The 21,284-nt window shown below is 41.7% G+C and overlaps 1 protein-coding gene across 14 annotated transcripts in view; it reads left to right on the top strand.

Annotated features, from left to right (window-relative positions):
• NEBL (nebulette) overlaps positions 1-21,284 on the top strand; it is a 144,053-nt gene that overhangs the window by 48,346 nt on the left and 74,423 nt on the right. For 6 of the 14 annotated variants that reach the window (XM_060280808.1, XM_060280814.1, XM_060280815.1 and 3 more), the window contains exon 1: positions 13,499-20,224. Coding sequence is in view for 3 of the 14 variants with exons in the window: in XM_035130429.2 (XP_034986320.1) it covers positions 5,539-5,623; positions 13,323-13,430 (193 nt within the window). In the remaining 11 variants the exon portion in view is untranslated. Of the gene's footprint in view, positions 1-5,538; positions 5,624-13,322; positions 13,431-13,498; positions 20,225-21,284 lie in introns of those variants that run through there. The other 8 variants (XM_035130429.2, XM_035130430.2, XM_060280819.1 and 5 more) reach the window with 6 other exon arrangements.

The following is a 21,284-nucleotide window of genomic DNA, read 5'->3' as shown; positions in this document are numbered from 1 at the left end:
ACCTGGAGCCGGCCCTGAGGACATGTGTTTTTCTCTTTGCAGTTGTTTTCTGGAGGATTCCTTCATTTGTTACGTTTGCCTACACATATTAGTTCCTATAATATTTCAAAGTCATCTAAGTGTTGTCATAGAACTGTAGAGTCATCTACATTGGAAGGGACCCCGAGCATACCTGCCAAGTTGCTGTCAGAGAAATAAGGGACCGGGCCGGAAATAGCAGACCGGAAGTAGCGCTGCCGCCATTTTGGAACTGGGCAGAGCATGCTCAGAAGTGACTTTTGATTCTGCTTTGCCCAGTTCCAAAATGGCCACCGCGCCAGAAGTCGCACTGCAGCCATTTTGGAACTGGGCAGAGCAGCATCAAAAGTCGCTTCTGAGCATGCTCCGCCCAGTTCCAAAATGGCCGTCGCACCAGAATAAACCGGGAAAAAACAAAAAAAATCCGTTTTTTCAGCTAGGAACAGCTGGAAAAACGGGGATTTCCCGGGGGAAACGGGAGACTTGGCAGCTATGCCCGAGGATCATCTAGCCCAGGGGTCCCCAAACTATGGCCCGGGGGCCGAATGTGGCCCAATTGCCTTCTAAATCCGGCCCCCAGATGGCCCGGAATCAGCATGTTTTTACTTGAGTAGAATGTGTCCTTTTATTTAAAAGCATCTCTGGGCTATTTGTGGGACCTGCCTGGTGTTTTTACATGAGTAGAATGTGTCCTTTTATTTAAAATGCATCTCTGGGTTCTTTGTGGGGCATAGGAATTCATTCATATATTTTTTTCAAAATATAGTCCGGCCCCCCACAAGGTCTGAGGGACAGTGGACCGGCCCCCTGCTAAAAAGTTTGCTGACCCCTGATCTAGCCCAACCCCTTGCCATGCAGGACTATGCAGCTGTCTCATAAGGGGATTGAACCTGCAACCGTGGCGTTATCAGCACCACGCTCCAACTATCTGAGCTATCCAGGCTGACCACCACTGTACCATTTCTGTTTGTGTTAAATCACTAGATTATTTCCAGTAGCTGAACTATAGACAGCATGGAACTTTCCCATTTGTCTGTAGTGAATAATGCTCCAGTTCTTCTACAGGGACACTGTACTGCAGCGCGTGCATTGATGTGAGGTTGAACTTGTTTGCTTGCAACAAATATGTGATGACTAATTGGGATGCCAGGAGGCAAAAAGGGAGGGGGGAAAACAACACAAAACTTGACACCTAAATGTCATACAGCTTTTACATTAGCAAATTGAGTCTCTGTTCTTTCCGACTGGAGCTTAAGATCCTGAGAAGATTTATAAATAAAGCCCTGACAGTGCGCTTGCTTCAACAAACAAGTATGTGTGGCAAACTGTTTTGTTTCATTTTTTTTAATATAGGTAATTCAGAAAAGAACTGAGCAGGTGGGAGTGGGGAAACCTATAAAAACTGTCAGTTCACACGTTTGTGAATGTGCAATGCTGTACAACCAGAACATGACTCAGTATTTAACATTTAATGTGTGACAGGCATAGATTGTTTCAAACTGAGGAAGAGATGCTGAGTAGGTTGCTGTTCTTTGTAGCACATCTTTTGCTGAGTACATTTTCCACTTATGTAAGCCAATATGCTGACATTACTGGCACTAATAGTCTTGACCTTTGGGGGAGCTGGAGGCCCTGCGTAATGCCAGGAACCCTTTGTATACTGCTCAATAGGGGTGGCTCAGTCTGTATGCAAATTGAGGCTTTGTGACCTGTGTGCTCACCAGGAACGAAAGGTTACTTGCCCCAAACCATATCATTCATACCATGTAGCAACCATTCTAGGTAGCGCAAGCCAAACCCTAGTAGGTTTTTATCCTCATTCAGATGGCACTAGCTATGTGAGCAATTAAACCCTGGATTTAAAAGCTTTTGGGAACGGTACTGATTTCCTTTAACTTTGTACATATTTGCTTCTGTCTCTCTCCCAATTTACATGGTTGTGTCTATTTTCTAGCATTTCCACTCACCCTTTCATGAACAACACCCCCACCCCCTGCTCATTCATATCCTGAGAGATACTTTAAGATTCACTAGTTCGTTAGCTCCTGGAGTAAAATCCTATGGGTGCATATTATGGCTGCAACCGTTACCTGATTCATCAGTTAGCCCAGTCTTTCCCAAGCTAATTAGACTACAACTCCCTTCAGCCCTAGTCAGTAAATCTCTGCTGGCTGAGGTTAATGGGAGTTGTAGTCCTAAACATCTGGAGAATACAAGGTTGGGGAAGGCTGAATTAACATTTTAACTCAGGGGTCGGCAAGGTTTACCTCACCTGGGCCGGTTTACCCCAGCGGAGATCCCTCCGTGGACTGGGTCGCCCACGTGCCCGTGATTTCTGGTGTCTGCATCTGCGCAGACGCAATTTCCTGCGCCGCAGAAGCAATGCCCCACACTGCACTGTGCTGGTTTAGTGCAGCACGTGGGGACTTGCTGAGCAGGTGGCTCAGTTTGGGGGCGACTCGTGGGGTGCTTTAACGACCCCCATGGGCTGCGTGTGGCCCACGGGCCTTAGGCTGCCTACCCCTGTTGTAACTGATTCAGAAATCCCAAATAAAGAAGGTAGGGGGAAAAATATAATGGTTAATTTTAATGTAAGAACCTGGAGGAAGAGTGCATAGGTAGAGATATTCCATGGGGTGTGTGTGTGTGTGTGTGTGTGCGTGCGTGTCACACACACACACACACACACACACCATAGCTGCCAAGTTTTCCCTTTTCTCGTGAGGAAGCCTATTCAGCATAAGGGAAAATCCCTTAAAATAAGGGATAACTTGGCAGCTATGACACACACACACACACTACAGACACACACACACACTTCTAAAATGGTGCCTGCTATAACATGTGCTTGCATGCTTTTGAAAACAAGTCACCCGTGTTCAAATTCTCTGAGTAGCAAGAACCCAGGGGGGCAGCATGTATTCAGGTTCATTTTCCCTTGAATGAGTTTACCGGAGGCTTAACTGGTGGTTTCGTAATGGTTGTTGTATATTTACAAAATTATGGTTTGAGCATTTTGCTTGCTCACTCCCGGAAATAAAACTAATAAGCCAAGGCTCAGGGCAGTTAATCAGTGTTTCGTTGTCAAGCCAAAAGGCACACCTACGAGCAGAACCAAGATCCAAAATTTAGGCTGTAGCTCATGAGATTACTCTAGCAGCAGGAAATAAGGGTCATCACCTGTCAAAGGCAGATTCACAAGAAATGGATAAATAAAGGGGAGGATGGCACCCAAGAGGCACCAAGGCAGATAGAATGGCTTGAACTTGGTGAAAGCAAGAAACTAGAAACAGGTGTGGGTAGCAACTGAAGAGAGGTCAGCAGGGCCATCTTTAGCATGTCGGGCGCCCTGGCGCCGTGGTGCGGAGATCGCTCCGGCACCCCCCTGCCCCGTTTCTCACCGCGGCTGGTGGGCGGGCGCAGCGCGGCTCTGCCACACTGTGCCCCCCTGGCGCCCACGCCACCCAGCCTTCCCTTAGAGCCGGCCCTGGAGGTGACCATTTTAGTGGGAGACTCACAAAGGTTGCCTGGATAGAAAAACCTGCACAGACAACTTCTTCCTGATTGACCTGCAGCATTTTTACTTGGAGCAACTAGTCCTTGCCAGGATTGCTGCATGCCAACCAGCACTCAGTGGGTTGCCATAGTCAGCTTGCAGTGAGAAAAAGCTGCCTTTAAATCTCCTCGCCTCCCCTGCCCGATAGCATAGCTCTCCTCTAATCTCAAGATGTCTAAGATGTTATAGAATCTGGATCAGTTTGTTTGACTGGAAGGTCTGTCCCTGTACCGCTCACTTCCCCAGAGAACCCCAAGGGCTGAGCAACTGTTATGTTGCAGCTTTCTTGTTCAACTCCTGGACCACTGGCAACAATCCATAGATTCCACAGTGAAGAAGTGTGTATATTGTATTGATGCTGCACCAGTATTCTAAAGAAGGGGCGTGTTTTTAAATGAAGGCATTTCATGTTCTGTACAAGTTTGAAATTGAAGAATAACCACACTAAGATCTAAAGAGTCATAAATATTTTATTTTTGAAGATATGGGCCAACCCTAGCTGTTCCTTTCTCCTGTGCAGCAGTGTTCTTTGCAAGAACTGAGAACTCTGGAGTCTCTTGCTCATGCACAGATACACAGTTTGCTCTATATCATAGGCTGCTGCATAGGAGCCAGTGTCCCTGCTGTCCTCTATAGAGACCACTGGAGGCAAGATGCAATTCGAGGAAAGGAAACTTCAGTTTGCAAGTCCCCTTGAGACTGAAGCACAGCTGATAACACAAGGCTCATAACAGACATGCTGAGGCTCTAAGCCAGGCACCCCCAACCTTCGGCCCTCCAGATGTTTTGGATTACAATTCCCATCATCCCTGACCACTGGTCCTCTTAGCTAGGGATCTTGGGAGCTGTAGGCCAAAACATCTGGAGGGCCACAGTTTGGGGATGTCTGCTCTAAGCCATGCCAATTTTAAGAGGCCCCATAGCATTACCTCCAAAATGTGTATGATTCTAACAGAAAGGACAGTGAAAAAGTAGTTTTATATTTGCATATATACATAGGTGATGATGCAACTAAAAACCTAACTAAAGCCCCCCCCTTTTCGCTCCATAGGATGCACATGACCATAAGACGCACCTAGTTTTTAGAGTAGGAAAACAAGAAAAAATATATATTTTGCTTTCTTGAATTGTCCTAGGCATAACAGCCAACTCCTGGAGGCCTAGGTCCCTTCCCCCCCCATTAAATATTTGAGGAAGCTTCTTTTGCAAAGGGGGAAAGCTCCATTTTTTAAAGGATCAGCTCAAAGTTGTGCAGCTTTTTTTGCAAATGGGAAAAGCCCCATTTTGGGGGCGGGGCAGCTCACAGTTGTGCATATTTTTTGCAAAGGGGGAAAGCTCCATTTTTGAGGATCAGCTCAAAGTTGTTGAGCTTACCTTGCAAAGGGAAAAATCCTGTTTTTATGGGGTTCAACTCACAGTTCTGCAGCTTCTCTAGGAAAGGAAAGGGACCCATTTCTACAGTTTCCAGACAGATAATCTAATCAGCCAGTCACATGTAGCTGGGGAAACAAGCAGCCTCTCTCTGCAGACAATTGAGGCCTGGGCGACTAGCTCCCTTATCTCCCTCCCCGATCTCTTGCAATCAGCTGCTGAGCGGGTCCTTTCAACACTCTCTTTCCCTCATGTTAGCCTTTAGCTCTTTCTTTTTTTTTTAAAAAAAGCATGATCTGCCTTTGGCCCCTGGGCAATTCGGCTCCAGGGACCACACATTTCCTCTATTTCCTCTTACTTTTTAGGAGGAAAAAAGTGCATCTTATGGAATGAAAAATACGGTATATCTTGCAATAAACCTATTTATTTTTTAACCAGTTACATAAAACTTCAAATTTAGTGGGGGTTTTCTTTTATAAAAAAAGAGGACTGTCATAATCTGCAGCCTTAAACTGTAGCTTACTTTGTGCATAAATCCAGCACCAAACGTACTTACCTCCAAAGTAATTCCATTACTATTTTTCTTCTTCTAGACACTACCCAAAGCAGTCCTTTACTACAGTGGCAGACACACCCGAAAACCTTCGATTGAAACAACAAAGTGAATTGCAAAGTCAGGTAAGCTGTGAATTCTTTTGCCCATGCGATGAACATTATTCTTAGCAATAATGGGATCCATTATTCTAAAATAAAGGCGCAATGGTGTGAGCACCAAGGGTTAGTTCAGACAACACACATTGCTGTTTTTCCTCTCACACATGGAATCCTGATGTTCCAAGATAGACAGACATATCCGTATGAGCAATAAAAATTTGAATTTACTGGGGGGTGGAGCTGTATTCAATTATTTGTGATACCCTTTTTGTTGTTTTGATAATGGAAACACTGTTTAACTACTTGGGGTAGGTCCATTTGACTTGCCCCAGTGGCAGGTGCTCCAGTTCCTGGGAAGAGTGGCCTTTCCACCTGAGGAGGGATGCTAGGGCCTTCCTTGGTCCTTTCCTGCTGCTGACCCTTCTTGGCCCCACTGATTGCACTCTTGGTGGGGTGTCATGGGAAGGAGGAAGGAGCAGCACCTTCTCCAGTATCAACCACCTTGGGTCCGATGATCAGCAGGAGGTTGCCTGGTTGTGGGTCACCTGGTTGCACTAGGAGTTGCCTTGCTGATGCATGACAGAGCCTTCTCAGTGGTAGCTCCCTGGAGAATTTGGAGTATGGCGATACATTAATATTCAGCTTTCTTGGAGTGCTACTAAAATGATCAAACTGCTTTTGGCCTAATGAAAAGTGCTGCCCTGAGCAGGAGAATCACGGTCTGCCTAAATCTGTGATCATTTAGTTCACATCCTACATTGTTTCCTGTGAATGTGTGGCCAAAGTGGGCACTTGCTACACTTCATTAAAACAGAAAGCCTGCCTCTTGCCTTGATACAAGTTACTCATGCTCAAGAGTGCAAGTAACTTGCACCAAGTGAAGAGGGAAGGCCTTCTGTTCACTCTAATTCAGCCTTCCCCAACCAGGCGCCCTCCAGTTGTTTGGAAATACAACTCCCGTCAGTTGCAGCCAGCACAGCCATGGTAACTGTGGAGAACAACAACTGGGCAAAGGTTGCCTTAATGGCTCCTAACTGCTGCCTGCCTGCATATTTGTATGCATGTATAAAAGTTTACTTGTTTATTCAATTATTTCACCTATAGCATCAGTTGCAGTTTAATTTTTAATGATTTGTTGTACTAGGCTCATAAATAATTTACTGCTTTTTATGCATCATGCAGAAACTGCTTCATTGCCTAACACAATCTAAATTTCACATCTGCATTACTCTTTGATCAAGTCCTGTAAATCTCAAAGTACAGCCTGAGTTGCTTATTCCTTTGACTAGGATGCAACTCGTCATGAACACTAGTTGCATCCTAGTGAAAGGTTTTGTTTTGTTTTACAAGGAATTCGAGTAGAGCAGGGGGAAAAGATGGCACACAGATGTTCGAGAACTTTCATATGTTCACTAAAGGCAGCGAAATAAGTTTATGTGTGGTAATCTAGCTAAATCATCTTTTGTAGTGTTCCTTTTTTTAGCCTTGCAGAGAATATTATCTTAATGAGGCACAGGATGGTATTCAGCTAAGTTTTACTCAGAGTAGGGACAGTGAAAAAAAAACATTAATAAATTTGGTTAATTAAAGATGATGAATTAGTGGTTGTTTAGTGGAGGAGGTTTTTTTTTTTTGGGGGGGGGAACCCAGAGTGCTGTCTCAGTGTGTGTAGGACCAAGAGACATGGATGATGAGGGAGCTGCTGCAGTGACCTGCAATTCCTGTGCCATGTCGTCTTCCTGCCTGAGAACGTACAGAACTACACCTGCAGCAAAACTGCTTCACTGGAGGTTTTTAAGCAGATGGTGGGTGTTCATCTGTCATGGATACTTCAGCTGAGATTCCTGCATTGCAGGGGGTTGGACTAGATGACCCTGTGATCCCCCTTACAAATCTACAATTAATTTAAAAAATACCAGCATTTAATCTGCACTAGTGGTGTTGTCAATGTTAGTCAAAATATCCAGGTGTTATGTGCAATTGTAACTATCTTTGAAAAGGGTGAGGTATGAACCAAGGTGGTGTTACTGACAACAAAAAACGGTAAAGGTATGAAGTGCTCCAAATATCTTAAGTGGCAAGAACAAAATGGCACAACTGAATCGAACATTGTCCTAGGAAATTATATGAAGGATGATTGCCCTTTCACGACAATTCACAGTGTGTGTAAGGGGGACTGAGACTATACTAGCCAGCACAACATTCCTTTGACCACACACCCGTCATTCACACGTTCAGATGAATTTACAAAAGGGGGCTGTTATGAGTGTGTAGCCCTATGCAATCAGGAACTCTATTCAGTTTGTCCAACCTGAGTTCAGTGAGGCTTATTTCCACCTAAGTGTGCAGTCCTAACATCTGTCAGGTTCAGTAGCTAGCTTTCTAATTAAATTCTTCTTTCCTGCTTGATGGAGGAATGTTTGTCTTATCTTGGTTCAATAAGTGGTGTTCTCATAACACAGGAAGCTTCCTTATATTGAGTCTGACCATTGTTCCATCTAGCTCAGTATTGTCTACTCTGAATGGCAGCAGCTACCCAGGATTTCAGACAGGGGTCTCTCCCATTCCTACCTGGAGATGCCAGAGATTGAACATGGGGGCCCCTCCATGCAAAGCAAATGCTCTACCACTGAGCTATGGCCCTCCTCTCTATTAAACAATTTTTGCCCCTCCACCTTCTCTGAAGGTTGTGTGTCTGTCAAACTTTTGCTTTGTTGTTTCTCATTTAGGTTCTGACTTCCTCTAGGCTTTAAAAATATGTACACTAAGGAAGTTCATGTTTTTATAACTTGAAAATGAGTGTGAACACAACTGTATGAACGTCCCAGCTGATTTCCCCCCCTTAATTTTTAAGTCAGGACATCTGAATGTCATTAATATAAATGACAAACAATGATATCTGGTGAGACTTCCTAATTTTGTAGTGCTTAATGGGCCCGAAGCATGGCTCAAAACAACAAAGGGGCATGTCAGGTAAATATATTCTACTGCAGCATGAAGGTTAATTGGAACAGATTGTGAAATGTTTGATTTGAAAAGCTATTGATTTCTTGTTCTGTCGTGTTTAGTTCATTTTGAAATGATGAACATTTATTGCAGATGTTTAGCTCTAGTAGAGTTTTTAGTATCCTGGTCAGCACTGTCTGAATACTTGAACAACTTCCTGTATATTTTGAGAGGCTCATTTAAAAAAAAATCCACCTACAAGATGCATAATTTGGTTTACCTGAACGTTTAAAACATGAAAATAAAACTAACTAAGCTTGATACGGGGAAAGTATGCAACTGTCTACAGAGGGCAAATTTTAAAACTATCTCAGAAACAAAATGATTCTTCCCTATATTTTCAGGGAAACCCTGTAACACTTCAAAACCAGTCCCTTTGCTGGGTAATTCAGATAGAAATAGGATTGGGGTTCCTTCCTTTCCGATGCTAATCAAAAGTGGAAACACAAGAAGTGTGATTTATGCTTCCTGTATTCCATTCATGCATATTATTAATCTCAGCCCTTTATTATGCTTCAGATTAAAGCCATGTGTTGTGGAATAGAAGCCTGTGCTTTTCCACCCAATGGAATGGAAGTGTATTTCAAGCTAATGTGCAATAGCCTATCCTAATTTATCCAGTTCTGTAGAATATTCTGACATTAATCCAGGTTTCCCTAGTTCAGACATAACAGGGAACTCTGGCTTAATTCAAGCCAGGATATTTGACCTGAAGCTTCATGCAGTGGGAGGAGGGAAGTGGTGAGGGAGGAGAATGTGGCTGTGGTTTGTAGCACTTGCCTGAAGCTGACAACGAATGCCCAAATGCGGTCAGTGCCACAGTGAGGTAAAGTGTTTCCTCTCTGTGCAAAGAATATTTATTTAGGACATTTCTTACCCTGCCTGTCTTCAACCATGGAACTCTTGGTGACATTCATGGGCTTTCCATCCCAGGCCCTGAGAAGACACAGAGCAGCTTAGCTTTATTCAAGATACCCTTAAAAAAATGTTCACTCTCTTAATCTTTCACTTCTAGGCAATTTGAACTGAAGGTTTGCATGTGGACAGTGTTCGACACTGCCATTAGCTTGCTCAGGCTGTTTTAGATGAAGACATATGTACTGACCTCGCGTTTGCGGCGATATGCTGCTATCTCTTCAGTTATCTGAATCAGGCACGATGCTTGAGTGTTTCATGTGTGACAATAAGAATTGTTGCTTAGAAAGAACATTTGATGTAAACTTCACTCTTTCTTGCTTTCTTGGTTGCATGAACACTATTCAGAAATCACAGTACTTCATGTCTATAACACAAAGTTGTTAAATACCAAACTAGAGAGTGTTTTCTGCTTCAATCTCACAACTATAACAAAGGGCCATCTTCTGTCTTGTCACTGGTCCCATGTTCCCGCTTTCTTTCTTTTTTTTAATAGTTATATTTGCATTTTACATTTTGATTTTTTAAAAAATGGATTCATAGCATTTTCAATGTCATTTGGTACTGGTACTCTTGACCAAGAGCAAACTGAGAACAGATGGTTGACAGAAAGTGATGCCACCTGGTCTGTCACTAGTGCCAAATATGTTATCTCCTATCCATGGACGTTTGTGACGAGAGAGGGAGACCAGATAAAAGGCAAACTGTTTGTAAATAGGCTATCCAAAATAACACTGGAATGCAGGAGAAAGTATGAAAATCCCCAGTTTGCCTATGCCTTATATTGTCATTCTTTTTCTTTCCTTCCAGGTATACTTTATGGAAGTTTGTGTCCTTAATTCCTGAATCCTTAATGCACACCATTTCCCTTTCCTTAAATAAACTAGTGTGTGTGCATGCACGCACATGCGCGCCTAGGCAATGATGAAATGAAGATACATGCATGCATACATTAGGTGTCTCTAGTAATATAGTTCATTGAAACACGTCTTTTTTGTTGTTGATAAAATGCTTTGTCCACCTTTCCCCTTCATTTTATATTCAGTTGCATGTCCAGGGGTTACCTTTTTTGTTTCCCATAACAAAACTATATAACGGAATACAAGGTTGCAACTAAACTATAGCAGAAACGATACCTTCACCTTTATTTCTTTTTTTTGCTCAAACTAAAGATGCTCAGTTCGCTCCATCTTGGCATTGTGGGCTGCCTTTGGCTGCAATCCTAAGCATGATCTCTAATGAGTAAATAAACATGCTTAGGGTTGCCCTGTCAATCTGATGCGCCAATGGCTGTGGTTTGAAGAAAACAGCCTGGCAAGCCAAATTGGACTCTCTGGCAGGCTAATATTGGCCCACAGGCTCGAGGTTCCCCAGCCTGCCTTAAGCCATAGTTAATATTAACCACCGTTCCAGATACACAACTATAAACTATGGTTTATTGTCAACATAAATGAATGCTTCCAGTCTCTTCCTTGTAGATGTGCAGAAGCAGGAGAAGGGGATGTACATAAGTTCAAGGCTTGTATGTGTAACACTAAATGACTATGGGTTCAAAGCCTTGAGTTATATAAACATCTTATATGCTTACCTTTTGGTATTTTGGAAATGTGCAAGGTAAAAAGAAGTGTCATTTTCTGTCTTCAAAATTCTTTATCCTGGCCTTTTCAGATATCAGGTTTTTTAATACACCGTTCCAGATAGATTTCGGCTGTATCAACCTTTGTCATCATACTTCTTTATTTTTGTTTGACCTTTTCAAAAATCATAGAAAAATGAGGCAATGCTGTACAACCACTAATTACTGTTGCTTCTATATTTTAAAGAATTTGAACCTACCCCATCCTTTAACTGCGAAGCACTTAATTATTGAATGTTCACAGCTTCCCATTTGTATCCAACAAAACCCTTGCAGATGGCCACAGAAACATTTACAGGGAGATTTGCCCAGTTAACTACATGATACAGAACCTCCCACTTCTTGACCATTTGGTGGTGATGCATCATATTATCTTCTGTGATTATTGAGGCAGCTGTAGGTTTTTTAAAAATTTAAATAATCAGTTTACTTAGTGACTGTAGTGCATATATTTTGTTAATAATATTTTGCATACAAGGGTGGAATTTAAATTCAAGAAAAAGGTGCCTCCCCCACAGAATATGTGAGGCTGATGCAAACAATGTACCACAAGTGCAAAGCAAGAGCTGGAAATATGTTTAGAGCCAGGTGAAAACATTCCTCTTCTAGCCCTTTGGCTAATTAAACAATCTGTGTGTTCTTAAACTGTGTGTGTGGGGTGGTGTTTGTTGTTTTGTTTGTTATTCTGTTATGTATTTTTCTGTTGACTGTAAACTTTCCTGCAATGAAAGGGGCTTTATATACGACTGAATGGCAGTATATAAATGTAATAAAAATAATGTTATTTTTTTTATTACATTTATATGTAATAAATGTCAAGAAAAGTGAACGAAGGAGCCACAAGTTATGGGCAAACTCATTGCTTTTGATTATTCAAAAATGCTTCAGCCTTTTGTCTTTAACATAAATGGACTTTATAGTAGGGAGGTGCCATTTTTTTTTACAATATTGTTTTCTGTTGGTGTGAGGTTTTCAGCTCACAGAACTCATTTAGAGGAGCTTTATCGGATATGCAAGTACTGGGTTATACAAACCCCTTTGCTTAAAATTTGCTTAAAATACTACTCCAAACCATGGCTTAGCATGAAGGCATGGATTCCTGGGGAGGAGATTGCAGCTGCTCTGCTCCTCCTTGGTTCTTTTATCTCATAGTTAAGAAGGAGGGAGCTTAACCATGAACTTAGTTTCAGACAGTATGTTAAGCCAAACCTTGGTTTAGCAACTATGCCACTTTGGACAGTGTATATCGAGATGCATGCTGTTGACTCAGACCAATATTGGTTGAAATCTAGCATAGTTGGGAGGACTGGAAGAAGTAAATACTGTGCTTTACCATAAGGTAAAGGTAAAGGTAAAGGTACCCCTGACCGTTAGGTCCAGTCGCGGACGACTCTGGGGTTACGCACTCAATTCGCTCTATAGGCCGAGGGAGCCAGCATTTGTCCGTAGGCAGTTTCCAGGTCATGTGGCCAGCATAACTAAGCCGCTTCTGGCGAACCAGAGCAGCGCACGGAAACGCCATTTACCTTCCCGCCGGAGCAGTACCTATTTATCTACTTGCACTTTGATGTGCTTTCGAACTGCTAGGTTGGCAGGGGCTGGGACCAAACAACGGGAGCTCACCCTTTCGTGGGGATTCGAAATGCCGACCTTCTGATCAGCAAGCCCTAGGCTCTGTGGTTTAGACCACAGCACCACCCGCATCCCGTGCTTTACCATAGTATCTAGTAAGACATGAATGGCTTCAGGTGCCCTTTCTAGACCCAAAATATCGCCATGACCAGCTAGAGACATTTAGATGACTTTTGTGGTATGCAGATGGCATGATATGGTCATCGTTTATTTTGCCCTTCTTCATGATCAACCAGCTCTGCGAGCTAAGAATGCCTGCAGTAAAACTGTTCTGTTGATTAAATGAAAGTAGATGTGCTAAGGCAGGCATCCCCAAACTGCGGCCCTCCAGATGTTTTGGCCTACAATTCCCATGATCCCTAGCTAGCAGGACCAGTGGTCAGGGAAGATGGGAATTGTAGTCCAAAACATCTGGAGGGCCGAAGTTTGGGGATGCCTGTGCTAAGGTGTTGGCAGCATTTTGTTCACCCAAAGCTTCATTTGGTGGCATAGTATATAGTGATAATAATGTTTCTCTGTTTTTCTGTTTGATAGGTCAAATACAAACGTGACTTTGAGGAAAGCAAAGGAAGAGGTTTCAGCATTGTAACTGACACACCAGAATTGCAAAGACTGAAAAGGACTCAGGAGCAAATTAGTAACGTATGTGGCCCATTGATAGTAGATCAGAAATGTGATGCACAAATGAAATGGCATGGTTGGATCCGATAGAATGTTCCCAGGTGTGAGTTTGTATGTATGATGGGGACTGGAATTGTTTTATGCTTTTGTGTTTGTTGCGCTTGAGTTCGAAGCTTTGTGTTGCTTGCGCAGCACAATGGTGGTGTGTGTTTCCCCTCTCCATACCAATTAAAGGCGGACTTACTGTTTACAAAATATTCATTCCTTTAGAGAAACAATTTCTTGCAAATAAGCATCTTTCACCTCTTTCATGTAACGTGCAGGATATAAATAACCAATTTTTGAGGTAACTTCAGCTTGCAGAATTACATTGCTTAAAAATAATAATGGTTTTGCTTCTCTTTGCCATGTCTGTAACTCTTGGCTTCAGTATGGAATGTGGGTCATGCTCAATCAGTGATGTGAGTTTTCTTCGGAAAAAAAATCTGTGCAGATTAGGATTTTCCACAGTGCACTGGAGAGCAGAAGTGGACACAAGTGCTTCCTTGACCTCCTGGTAGGTGAGTCACTGCTGCTTACCAGAAATGGGAGAGGCGAGGCAGCAGGGACATGGTGAAAATGCACAAGCCTGAGCTAATCTGGCACCCCCTGCCACTGTGTTTGCACCACACCTCCTTCCCTTCCACCTCGTCCTTCCGCAAGTGCCTCCACCCAGCCATGCTATCTGCTATTGCTACAAAGTGCTCTGTAGCAATGCTTGTTTTACTTGCATCTAGTATGCAAAACTCAAAACTTTGAAGCTTGCCAATGGTGCCTTATAGTGCATTTGCGACTGACTTCAATATATTATTTCATCTCATTCTTATTTTAACTGCCTTTAGATATGCCACACAGCCAAGTTTGTATTGACTAAAACATGATTGAAATCGCCAAGAAAAAGGGTTGATTTTAAATAATTGTTTCCTGAACAAGCATGCATACCATTTGGTTATTGGGACAAATTAAAACACATCTATTTTGACAACAAATAGTCTTTATACTGCTCAGGACTATAAAACAAGACTACTGCTCATGTAGTTCACATGGTTTTGCATTCCAGAATTTGTATCTTGCTGTTGGGGGGTGGGTTGTTGTGAAGTTCTGAAGGTGTGGTGGTATCACCCCTTTAAGTCTGGTTTATGGGAATGGGTTAGAACCTCAGAAATAATGAGCTTACATAAAGCTGCCTCCCGTTAAGGCTTCCAAGACCGGTGTCACAAGGTAATTGGTTGGAAGAGGTGAACGCCCATGGTCTATGTTCCCATAAAACCTGGATTGGTGGGAGCTCTCGGCAGCTAACCAGCCAAGGTCAGTGTCTCTTGGGGCGTTTGGCAGCATCTTCTTCCATTGCTCAGCCTACTGAGATTTAAGTGCAAGGGTTTATGTTAATTAGCTGAATAAGTTAGTGTTTTTAAAAAAAACCTTCTGAGCTGTTTTAATCTGTGTAAATATTTGGAGTTTTTCCTCTCTTTGTTGAGTCTTGTTTTAGTAAAGTCAGTGTATGATTTTATGAAATTTAGTCTGTTCTGAGACCCTGAACCCTTTAAATTTGACCATGCTTTTCAGAGCAAGAGTCATCCACCACAGAAGGTAAGGGTTATTATTACTATTTTAAATAACTAATTCTTACCCATATTGCATACAGCTTTCTGAAAGACTGGTTCTGCAAAAGGGATACTGGTATTGTAAGTACCTATTTTTAAATAACCCTTCCAGAATACTTTTTGAGAAGGAGAATCTGGAATCAGTAAATAAGCTAAGTGAATGGGGCTACATTCTGCGATAAAAAATAATAAAATATAAAATTTTCATACAGGAACAACATTTCCTATTTGTTGCTAGGATTGACTTACTACTTAAACGCTTCAGTAATATTGTACTTGCTTCAATTTATGTTAAAGATTCTTGAGTAATAGTGGAGGTCTTGGGTCAGAAATAAATAAGGGTGAGAGAGGAGCTCATTCTGTAAGTTCAGACCAAGCATCCCCAAACTTCGGCCCTCCAGATGTTTTGGACTACAATTCCCATCTTCCCTGACCATTGCTCCTGCTAGCTAGGGATCATGGGAGTTGTAGGCCAAAACATTTTGAATGGGCCACAGTTTGGGGATGCCTGGTTCAGACTATAACATTGAACTCAGAACAAATGCATACCTGCAGGTTAATTCTGTGCCCAGGGCAAGAGAGGTTTATTGTATTTTAAGGACTGACTAAATGGTTTGGAAATGGACTGTACACAGGAGTTGGTTGGGATATCCAGGGGATTGTCATCCGGTGGAGGAGAGGGGATTTTTAGGTTCTAATTATGAACTGAGGGGAAAGAATTTTAGATCTTACAGAATATTTTAAGCAAAATTAAGAGGCTAAAGGGGAATAATTAGAGGATTAATAATCAGAGTAAGAAGAAATTTTTATGTGTTATATGGAATTTTGATGTTTGGTATAATGTTAGATTTTTAGAATTGTTTAACAGGAAAATTGCCAATTAGGGGTTATAATTAGGCTCGGGATGGGGGGAGCGGGGAAGTCAAAGTTACGAAACTGTTATGAATATTAGATTGGTTTTTTCTTTTTTCTTTTTTTTTTCTTTTTTCCTCTTCTTTTTCTTTTTTTCTTTTTTTTCTTTTTTGATGTTTGCTTTTATGATACTATGATTTAAGATGGAGAAACGAATGGAAATTTCAAGTTTAAAATGCTAATAAAGATAATTTGAAAAAAATAAAATTCTGTGCCCAGGGCAGGTGTCCAGAGCCAGCTGGTGCATGCGTTTACCTCCCGCTTGGATTACTGCAATGTGCTCTACGTGGGGCTACTACCTTTGAAGGTGACTTGGAAACTACAATTAATCCAGAATGCAGCAGCTAGACTGGTGACTGGGAGAGGCCAATGGGACCATATAACACCTCTCCTGAAAGACCTACATTGGATCCCATAAGTTTCCAAGCACAATTAAAAATGTTGACCTTTAAAGCCCTAAACGGCCTTGGCCCTGTATACTTGAAGGAGCATCTCCAACCCCATTGTTCAGCCCAGACACCGAGGTCCAGCTCCAAGGGCCTTCTGGTGGTTCCCCCACTGCAAAAAGTGAAATTATAGGAAACAAGGTAGAGGGCCTTCTCAGTAGTGGCACCTACCCTGTGGAACACCCTTCCATCAGATGTCAAGGAGATAGATAACTATACAACTTTTAGAAGACATTTGAAGGCAGATCTGTATAGGGTAGTTTTCAATATCTGATGCTGTGTTTTTATAATTTGCTGGAAGCTGCCCAGAGTGGGTGAGGAAACCCAGTCAGATTAGTGGTGCATTAATAATAATAATAATAATAATAATAATAATAATAATAATATGCAGAGTTTAGCAGCACACTTACATGGGAGTAAGCTCCAATGAATGCAAAGGAACTGCTTCTGAGTAGAAATATATAAGATAGTGCTGTGGGACATGGGAAGTGTGTGGTTGGTTTATAAGCGCCTTCCTTCTCCCCTCCCCAATGAATTCCTTTCCTTTCTCTTTTCAGAGCTATCAGTGTAATATCTTCACTAATGTTAATGCTAACTATGGTTAAGAGACGAAGTTTCATGTCTCCTGCTGTTCAAAAAAATACAAATAAAATATGAATGGTAAGCATGCTAGTGTACGACATATCAAGATGGAAATTTACCATGAGAGGGTGTCCATTTGAATTCTGTAAATAAGCCAGCCAACCTCCTATTGAAAGATGCAATTTTCCAAGCAAGCAATGCCTCGCAGAAGTCAGTGGGAATGGGACTGCTTTGAAGAGAAGCTCTCACAAAAGCAGAATCAAAGGCTTGATAGGATTCTGTTGTCATGGCAGTCACAAACTCAGTGTCTTGTATGGATTGCTCTAGGAGAATTAAATAAATTAACTGCTTCTCTTTAATGACAAGTTTAAGACATTTTGGTTCACCTTTCCATGGTTGGGTGGCCATTTTAAATTGCCTGTGCATTTTTCAATTTGTGTGGTGTGATTTAAGATGCTCATAAATTATTTTTTTCAATATTTCAGATCTAAAATATTCGCATCTATTCTGCTGAGGAGAGAGACCACACACTCACTTGGGGGCCTCAAATCTGTCTCTGCTTGGTGTACATTCACATTTCATGATCAGGACCATTCTACACCCCCGCCCCCTGAAATTGGTATTTTTTGGGGGCTTTGTTAGATACTTTCATAATGAAAGTATATTTTAGTCTCCATTTTTCCTAATTTTGTGAAGAATAAATAAAATTTTAATAATCATCTGAAGTAAGAAATGAGTTTAGAAAATTGACACAAAGACCGCTTAAATATAAAAGGAGGATATCTATTCTGGAAGGCAGCCTAAAGGTTCGCGCGCGCGCGCACACACATACATCCTTGATTGTTCCCTAAAAACATTGGTTTGCTGTTATGTAGTACTGTTGATGGGCAGTCACTGGAGAACTCACCAGATTGCTTCCACCTGCTGACTGGAGAAAGTAGCAAAACCACAGATGACATTATCACCCTGTGTTCCTGGCCCAAGGTAAGACAACACTGCCCTTGTGATGGTGGTGGGGAAATGGCATCCGTTTGCATTTAGCATGCCTACTATCTGTCTCTGGGCAATAGGTTCAAGTCCTGTTACTGAACAACCTCCAAGAATTTGGGCTAAATGGCATTGCTGTTAGGCAGTTTTCCTCTCCTGACACAGACTGAAGGCATACCTTATAATTTAATTTCAAAGATGTCAAAGGGCATAGGTCAGTCAGTATTGGAAATTGTGATGGTTGTCTAGTTCCACACCGCCCCTTTAAATGAAATCTATTATTACATATATTTACGTGTTTCTAATGCTATCTGTTGTTAATGAGAATATACAGCTGCTTTGAAGGCAAATAACAAATCACAGGGTAAAACTTAGTAAAGATCAGCACTCCTTTATTTATTTATTACTTACATCTATATCCCACATTTCCTCTAAGAAGCTCTAGTTGGCGTATATGGTTCTCTTTCTGCCCATTTATTCCTCACAACAACCCTGTGGGGTAGGTTGGGTTGAGAGACTGTGACTGAGCAGGGATTTAAACCCTGGTCTCCAGGGTCCTAGCCCATCACTCTTCATCACTATACTACACTGGCTCTAATATGGCATAAGCTTTCATGGGCCACAGTCCACTTCGCCACATCCAGTGAATCATGCAACGAGCTCCATGCAATCAAATGGCTTTGTGGTTCTTGAAAGACAAACCCCACCCCACATGGCAAACCACTTTAAGAAACTCAAGAGAGAAATTGTTTTCTTTGTTTTGTTTTTAATTTGTGTTATGACAGAGGGACCTGCTGTTGAAAGGATGAAAAGAAAGAAAGAGTAAAACTCTGCACGAGCCTTTGGGAGCACCCAAAACATTCCTTTGCATAGGAGCCAACCCCTAGGAGCCAAGGGGTGTTCACCCCCCCCCAAGCTGATGGGCATTGCCATTCAAATGGTGCATGTGCACTATATCAAGTGATCAATTATGCAGGGTGAGGCTTACCTCCCCCTCCCCCAATATTTTATTTAAGTTGGCACCCATATTCCTTTACACTATGGACTCATTTCCCAAAAGTGTATAACCCAGCCTTCCAGATGTTTTGGACTACAACTTCCATCAAACCCAGATAACAGATGTTTTTCTGCCCCACCACCGAATTTCTAGCCTCCACATTTCTTTTTAGTATTTGACATTTTCAGAAATTCTGCATTATTATTATTTTTTTGTGTGTGCTTTTCTCTTTATCATTCTGAGAGTTGTTGTTGCTGTTTAGTCGTTTAGTCATGTCCAACTCTTTGTGACCCCATGGACCAGAGCACGCCAGGCACTCCTGTCTTCCACTGCCTCCCGCGGTTTGGTCAAACTCATGTTCGTAGCTTCGAGAACACTGTCCAACCATCTCATCCTCTGCCATCCCCTTCTTCTTGTGCCCTCAATCTTTCCCAACATCAGGGTCTTTTCCAGGGAGTCTTCTCTTCTCATGAGATGGCCAAAGTATTGGAGCCTCAGCTTCAGGATCTGTCCTTCCAGTGAGCACTCAGGGCTGATTTCCTTCAGAATGGATAGGTTTGATCTTCTTGCAGTCCATGGGACTCTCCAGAGTCTCCTCCAGCACCATAATTCAAAAGCATCAATTCTTCTTACATTCTAGGTTCCTGTTCTGAGAGTTACATATTTGTAAATATGAAGAACAATATGCTTATCGTAGGGAAATTGCACTGGAAAGTTTTTTAGACCACAGCTAGCCATATCAACAACTAAATTCACTATTTGCTGATGGTGATGTACTGTGCAATGTTTCTGGCTCTAACTGTACACTTAAAAAAATCCTATAATTAGAATTGTTGGCACATTTGTGCAACCTGTTTACTTGCTCAAGCATAAGCTGTGCTCTGAAATTGATAAAACAGATTGCAGGGAGAATTGGCAAGCAAAGATGTTAAATCAAGGTCCATAGCACCATTTGGAAACTGCAGAGCATTATTTAAGCGATTTACTTTACCTTCTTCAAGTGATGTTCACACTGATATCCTAAAGTACTAAATAACCCAGTGCAGTTTTGAGAAATGAATGAATTCATGACTTCCTATTCTAATAGGTTCTGCTGGATTGAACATATACATGAAAAGAAAAATGAAACAAAGTGGGCCTGCGTTCCTGGAGCCTAATAATTACATACCACCCATACTCATGAATTGCATGGTGTGATGATGCGGAAAAATAATAATAATGCATGGAATCACTGAGCAATTCAAATTGGTAGGTGTTTAGTTTTTCATACTGGAGTATGTTCTAGACTTGTGTAATTTTTACATTGCTAAAAGGTCCACAAATTAAAAGTATGTAACTCTGGGGGGGGGGGGGAAGTGCATTGCCAGCTATGGGGGAAATCTGTTTTGGTCCTCTGATTATGGGGAAGCTCAGAACTAGAATGTGCTTTAGTTTGTATCTTAGCTTCCATGCATATCAGATGCTTATTAGGAGTGAAAGCTATAATGCATTTAGTTGGTAGATTAATTAGCCAAAATTCTAATCTCATGCACACACATACCTCTCCCTGCTTAAAAGAAGAAGTGAAGATTGACCTGTTCACTGATGTGCCCTTTATGCAGCAATGACAGATCCTAGTTCCTTTATTTGATGGATTGTAAAAGGAAGCATAAAGGTGTTTTTCTCCCCTTCAACTTCTATCTGCTAATCTTTAGATAATTTGCCCTTCAGGATGCAAATGATACAGCTTTCCTACTATAAATAAAAACCACAGCAACTGAAGCCAACTGTGCTCATTTGGAAACCAATGTCAACATTTCTTTTAAATCTGGCTCTTTCACAGTACAGATGGATCAAAACTCTTAATTTTTAAAAAGGACTATTGCCTGTTTAAATAAAATTTAATGATCAGTTAAATTTGTGTATACATTTAAATATGGCTGAAAAGAATATTTTTTAAGATGGTGATATATGTGTGTCATAATGGGAATCATCTCAGAAGAAAACAAAACAAAGAGGGGGATACATTTGCTAAGGTGGCACTTTGCACCAGGAAATAATTGTATCAATATATTAATATTTATCTTGCATGCCCAGTTATTCAGATGTGACACCTTTTTAGTCATTCTATAGGTTTTTAATCTATTAATCCAACCAGTTAATTGATTATTCCTGGCAGCTTCATTTCTAGCCAGTTTTGGCCCCAATGTGCTGGTGTTAAGAACTGAGAATATTCTGTATTCTGGAGTTCGTGTGTTTGTGCTTTTTTGGTCCAAGGACAGCATTACTCTAGTGGAAAACTGTATTCTAAAAGTGGGTGGGGCTAGAC

Source organism: Zootoca vivipara, chromosome 12 (assembly GCF_963506605.1).
Source record: "Zootoca vivipara chromosome 12, rZooViv1.1, whole genome shotgun sequence".
NCBI classification, from domain to species: Eukaryota; Metazoa; Chordata; class Lepidosauria; order Squamata; family Lacertidae; genus Zootoca; species Zootoca vivipara.
Note: the sequence above shows the minus strand (reverse complement) of the source record. Positions and strands in the feature narration are given on the sequence as shown.